The sequence below is a fragment of the Mustela nigripes genome, chromosome 12, assembly GCF_022355385.1.
Source record: "Mustela nigripes isolate SB6536 chromosome 12, MUSNIG.SB6536, whole genome shotgun sequence".
Lineage (NCBI taxonomy): Eukaryota > Metazoa > Chordata > Mammalia > Carnivora > Mustelidae > Mustela > Mustela nigripes.
In genome coordinates, this window is record NC_081568.1 from 10,895,556 (window position 1) to 10,901,555 (window position 6,000).

The 6,000-nt window shown below is 39.1% G+C and overlaps 1 protein-coding gene across 1 annotated transcript in view; it reads right to left on the minus strand.

Annotated features, from left to right (window-relative positions):
* The window catches only part of DNAH5 (dynein axonemal heavy chain 5), a 205,275-nt gene that overhangs the window by 183,313 nt on the left and 15,962 nt on the right, over positions 1-6,000 (minus strand). Inside the window, exons 10-12 of the mRNA XM_059416774.1 lie at positions 5,541-5,663; positions 4,769-4,984; positions 1,643-1,750 (exon numbers count right to left, since the gene is read on the minus strand). Of these exons, the coding sequence (XP_059272757.1) occupies positions 1,643-1,750; positions 4,769-4,984; positions 5,541-5,663 (447 nt within the window). The remainder of the gene's footprint in view (positions 1-1,642; positions 1,751-4,768; positions 4,985-5,540; positions 5,664-6,000) is intronic.

Consider the following 6,000-nt stretch of genomic DNA (forward strand, 5'->3'; position numbering starts at 1 on the left):
GAAGACAATTCCTGCCCTCAAGGTGTTCACCATCCCCCTCTATCCCACATCCAAGCCACTAAATGAACTACCACGTGATCCGAAACTGCTGGAAGTGCCGAGGGAGCAGAGAATCCGGACTGCCACTGCCCACCGGTCTCCAAAGAGACCAAGTTCCACTGTCCTTGGCCCTTGTGTGGCTCAGCTGGGATTAAGTCTCTGCCTTCGGTTCAGGTTATGATTCCAGGGTCCTGGGAATAAGCCCCACGGCGAGCTCTGTGCTCAGCAGGGAGTCTGCTTCTCCCCCTCCCCCTGCCCTTCTGCCTGCTTAAGCTCTCCCACTGTCTCTTACTCTCTCTCTCTCTCTCTGTCAAATAAATAAATAAAATCTTAAAAAAATAAAAAAATCCAATCTCCTTATGTCTGAATCAGGCTCCAAAAGAGGTGACTGCATAAGTTATCATAGGCACTGTATCTCCCCATCAACTGAAACGTTTCTTCCAACATAATAGTTAAAAACTTGAATCCTCGAGCCAGACTTCCTGGATTCAATCCTGACTCTCCCAATAGTTATCCCTGTGACTTTGGGCAAGTCACGTAACCTCTCAGCACCCACTTTATAGGATTATTGTGAGTATTACATGGTGGACACCCGTGAAGTGCTAGGACAATACCTAACATACAGAATTAGCTCATTCTGTTATAATTCCTTTTACCACTGAACCCACCCCCTCTGACCTCTTTTTTCTTCAAGTGCAGAAATTGACATCAAATCAAAAATTTTGGGAAAGAAGTAACAGAATGGCCACTTTCCTTTCATAATCAGAAAGTGTACAGTCCGCACTTCACGAGGAAGAAAAGAATTCTGAATATGAACTACGGGAGGCGGCCACGGGGCCATCTTCCCTTCACCCTCCTTGATCTTCCTCCTCTGATGACAAACATCCCCAACCCCCCCCAAGCCAAAGGTCCCAACCCCCCTACTTTCACCACAGAACCCACAGGTGACAGGTCCAGGGCTAGACACTCCACTAGAACTGGCCAACCCAACCCCTTCCTTAGGGATTTGAAGCTGGGGCTGGTTCTAATATATATTCTCAGAAGTTGCTAATGGGCATTCATTGCTCATATGGACTGGAAGTCAAGATGGCTGGTCTATGGTGAGTAGGGGTGGGGCTGGGGGCAGAAGGAAAAGAGAAAGAGGCTGCAGACCAAGAGGGACCCAGGTGGGGTGCTGGTACCACTGAGTGGGTCCTGGAACCACTGTTTCTAAGGCCAGCTGCAACCCTGCCTTTGCAAGCTACCAGACAGCTGGTCAGAATCATAGCTATAAAGTAACAAACAAATGGAAACAAATTTCTATATTCTAATAACCCCACATTTCAACAGAAGATGAAAGTTAATTTTCTAAGAACTAAGATGGAAGACATGCAGAAGTCTGTGATTACAGATCATTATCCAAAGCTATATTTATGACCCTTTAATCCATGAAAAAGAGCCTTCAATTATTAATGTGAAATCACAAAATGCAGACTGAGGTTACAATCGGTCACCTCTGTGACGAAGATGCCTCTCCCTTCTGAATGGTTAATGATTAGCAGCATTATACAGAATGGAAAAAATAAACACACACTGTCAACGGGAATTTTATTACATGACTTACATGAAGGTCATTAGTCTGCTTGCAAAACTCTTCATAATCCTGGTCAAAATCCATCTTCCGCTGGTCTAAGAAATTATAATCCTTTTTCTTTATGGTAGCAACCATACTCTGAAATGTTATGAGAGAAGTAAGACAATATTTCAATATTCTTGCATTATTTCATTAAATACAACCTTTAAATGTAGAACCTGTGTAATCAACTTAAAAGGAGCCTTATTTCTTTAATTATTTGCATTGCTTCATGCTTATCAGAGGCAATATAATGTTGCCTAGTGCATTCAAAGAAATCATTTAGAAAGCATTTTCATGAGGTTTTACGTATTCCTAAAGAAAATAGAAAGTAAAACCACATCTGAAAAGTAGGAGAGATGTTTTCTCTAAAAATTTCTTACTAATGACATCTAAATTTTTTTTAAAAGCCCAAAGTAGAGTTTACTAAAACATTTTTCATTGAAAAGTTTAAGTCTTCTCAGAAAATAAATAACATAAACAGAACCCAAACAGCCTAGGAAGAGAATACTTGTAATATCTAGAGATGAAAAACTATCTTCCGGGCCTCACATGCCTTAAATAAAACATCAAACCACAATCTGCCATTTAAAGACTCTCCAGAATTAACTGCTGCTTCCTCCCACCCTGCAAAGCCACAGTCTGTGACTACAAAAGTACAAATCTGGCAACTCATCTCCTTGAGAATACTATTATCCTATGTTTTGTTTGCTCAGAATAATGAGCTATCGAGCTCTATGATCATTCTTAACCAAGTACTAAGCCATTCCCAAACTCAGGTGCCCACCCTGTTGACACAGGCATATAATTTTTATGAAGAAAGTTGAGCCTCCTTCCATCATCTCTTCTTCAAAGTCATTTCCATTTAAACATCAATTCAAATCTCTCAGTAGACAAAAGTGTATAAACTGCGTAACTTCTTGAATCAAGCTTACTAATTAGAACCTACCCTTTCCATGCTGTATAGCTACAAAATTGGTTCCATGAAGACACTGTATCCATATAAAGCCGCCCATCATGTTATGTGCCCTGTATATAAATGGTCACTTAAGAGTATTAAGTTAATAAACTGATTAATCATGACCTAAAACCAACTCATCAAATTCGATCTACTAAATCATGAACTTGGCAGATACTTAGTGCACCCCTATTACACACTAGTGAACTCTGAAGACACAGGAAGGAGCAGAACAAACAACTCTGCCCTCAGAGGACGTCCATCCTTGGTGGCAGACGGGGGTCAGAATCCATGTAAAGCACAAATAATTTCACACCATGATAATTTCACACCATGGTAAAATGAGCAATGCAACATGGAGTGATTGAGAGGAACAGAGGTCAAGGAAAACTCTACTGAGAGGATCATTTAAATGAAAATCTAGAAGCCAAGAAAGAATAACCATGTGAAGATCCAGAGGCAGAACTTTCCAGGAAAAAAAAAAGTTCCAAAAGCCCTCCAGACTGAACTGAACTGATCTGTGTCTGGAGAACATCAAAGTACAAAGGTAGGCAAGGAAGTGGGAGGCATGGACAGGACCCTGATAGGCAGGCATGGAGCCTTGAGTTTCACCTCCATGGTCACCATTTTGAACTTCTGACACTGGTCCCAACACAAAAATCTCACCTGATGCTTTCATGCACCGTCTGCATTTTATGTCACTACCCTCTGGAATGTCCATTTCTCCATATCTCACTTTAGAGTTTCAAAGCTATTTCTCTTCCCAGTATTTTTATCAGGTTAGAACAGTCTTTATCTGCATTTAGATGTATAGTTCAACTTCTCCCTCAAAAATAAACTTTGACATATGCTCCAAAGTTATTTTTTCATTAAGAATAGAAAATAAATAAATTCCAAACTGAAAAGTAAATGAACACATTCTGTCTTTGTCTTGCAAAACTGTTGTTTCAGATACAGATCACCCACCCGGCAGGTAACACCCAGCCCACCTAAAACGGTTCCTGCTGTATAACAAAGGTATTTTTTCTTTTTTTCCTAAAATCTGGTCTACTCAGGAAATGAAAAAGATTCCTGATATTAGCCTAAACGGTTAGAGGACAAAAACCAACGTGCGGCAGTAAATGTTATGATCCTTTTCAAACGCAAGTACAAAAAAAAAAAAAAAAAAATTGAGCTTTTCATATTCCTGTCCCCAAACAAGAGAGACTTGACTATATCTAGACTAAGAATCTAAAATCCATTTTGTTTGTAAATTGTTTTTTTTAAATCTTCAAAATAGTATTAGATCATTGTGCCCACTTAAAAAACTAAGATATACCTTTATATGATAAAGCAGTTAAAAATCAAAATAATTGGGAGCAGTTGAGCTAAATTAAAATCTGGTCCCTTTATTTGGTTGACATAGTTCCAAATAAAATGCTAAGTGCGGCCACAATTGGATACACTCAGAACCTGGTGTTAGCTAGTGCCTGACACACAGTACATGCTTCATTAAATATTTCTTGCATGAATAAATGAAATAATAAGTTATAGTCAAACATTTTTCTTGCACTACTAATGAAAATGCTTTTACTAATGATGATTAATTTTAGAGTATTGAGAGGTCATTCTCGAAATCACATACCTGAAAGGAACATATTAGCACCATTACACAATTCTCAAATAGATTTAATTTCTTTATTGTTCAAGGGCCATGAGCTTCCATCTAACATTACAGATGGATTATTTGAGTCATTCTAAATATAGATATTTGCATAAAATATTAAAGTTTTAGTTATGGACGAGGGTAGCAAATTTAGTTTAAGGTAGAGAACCTGGGCTGGGGTGGGGTGGGGGTGGGGGTGGGGGAGGAGCCCTGACTGGTTCAGTTGGTGGAGTACAGGACTCTTAATCTCTGGGTCACGACGTTCAGTCTCATGGTGGGTGTAGAGATGACTTTAAAAAAAAAAACCAAAATCTTTAGGGCACTGTGTGGTTCAATGGGTTAAGGATCTCAGGGTCCTGGGATCAAGCCCCAGATCAGGGTCCCTGCTCAGCAAGGAGTCTACCTCTCCCTCTGAGCCTCTCCCACTCTTTCTCTCTCAAATAAATAAATAAATTTTTAAAAATTTAAAAAAAAAACTTTAAAAAAATAATAAAAAAGAAAGAAAGATGAGAACCTGGTATTTAGTGACCATGTCTTCCAGCCCTTCAATTTTAGAATCTTGCAGGACTGAATATGTCCGGAAGGTTGTAAAGATGTCTATTATCTTGGCGAGACGTCGGTGGAAAGTTTCAAATTTTCCAAAAATATACATCTCACTAAATTCAAATTGCTTTTCACTTGGGTCTTGTTTAAGCTTTTGTTTTGTCTTGTGAAAGCAGTGCTGGTATTCCTTAAAATTAAAAATCAAAATATTAGGCAGGAAACATAACAGAGGTATCAACCTTATTCTCTTAAGTGGAGACTGCCACAAATTTAGAGCAGAATTACAAACCCTTCAAGTTTCATGCCTTTGTGTGTACCCATTTTTCAGCTGGGAATGTCATCATTTCCCAAATCCCAATCTAACAAATCCTAACTATTCTTGATCTAACTCAATGGCAGAGCCTTTCCACTTGGTCACTCCAGCCAACAGTAGCCTCACTCCATGTCTAGCTCCCCATTCGTCCTAAGAAACTGAAGACACTACCGCATCTTTGCATCTCTCCTACTGAGTATGGCCTCGGGACATAACAGGTCCCCAAAACAGTAGAGTAAGTGAATAAATTGTGAAAGCAGATTTGCTAACATTCAATTTTCTTAACAATAAAGAATTACTGTTTTTACAAAAAGAATGACTTTTGAGCAACCAATAATATGGTAACTACCAAGTGATTTAAGATGCATCGGCAAAAACAACACACAAATGATAAAACGTTACCTAAATATGTTATTAAGCTGACCATTACCTCCTTAAGCTTAATTGCGGATAATATTTTCTCCACCACGACATCCTGTGGCTGGCTCCAGATGGAAGCAGTTCCATTGTTGGTAATATAGGCTTTACACGCAGATATCATCTGATTAGTCACCTGGAATGTCCCAGTAAAATGGCATTAAGTACACAAAACAGTCATCAGTCACCAGCTGGGCTAGAGGGTCCTTGACTCCTCTACGTCTCCGAGTATAGCCTGTGAACTTGACATTAGGTTTACTTTTTGCCATCACAACTATGATCCAGCACCAAGATTTTTTCACCCCAGCCTTAAGGAGGTATAAATGACAAACAAAAATGGTATGTATTTAAGATTCACAACATGATGCCTGATATTCATAGATATCAGGCATCATGTTGTGAATCTTAAATATATACTTAAGTATATTGTCATTTATACCTCCTTAAGGCTGGGGTGAAAAAATCTTGGTGCT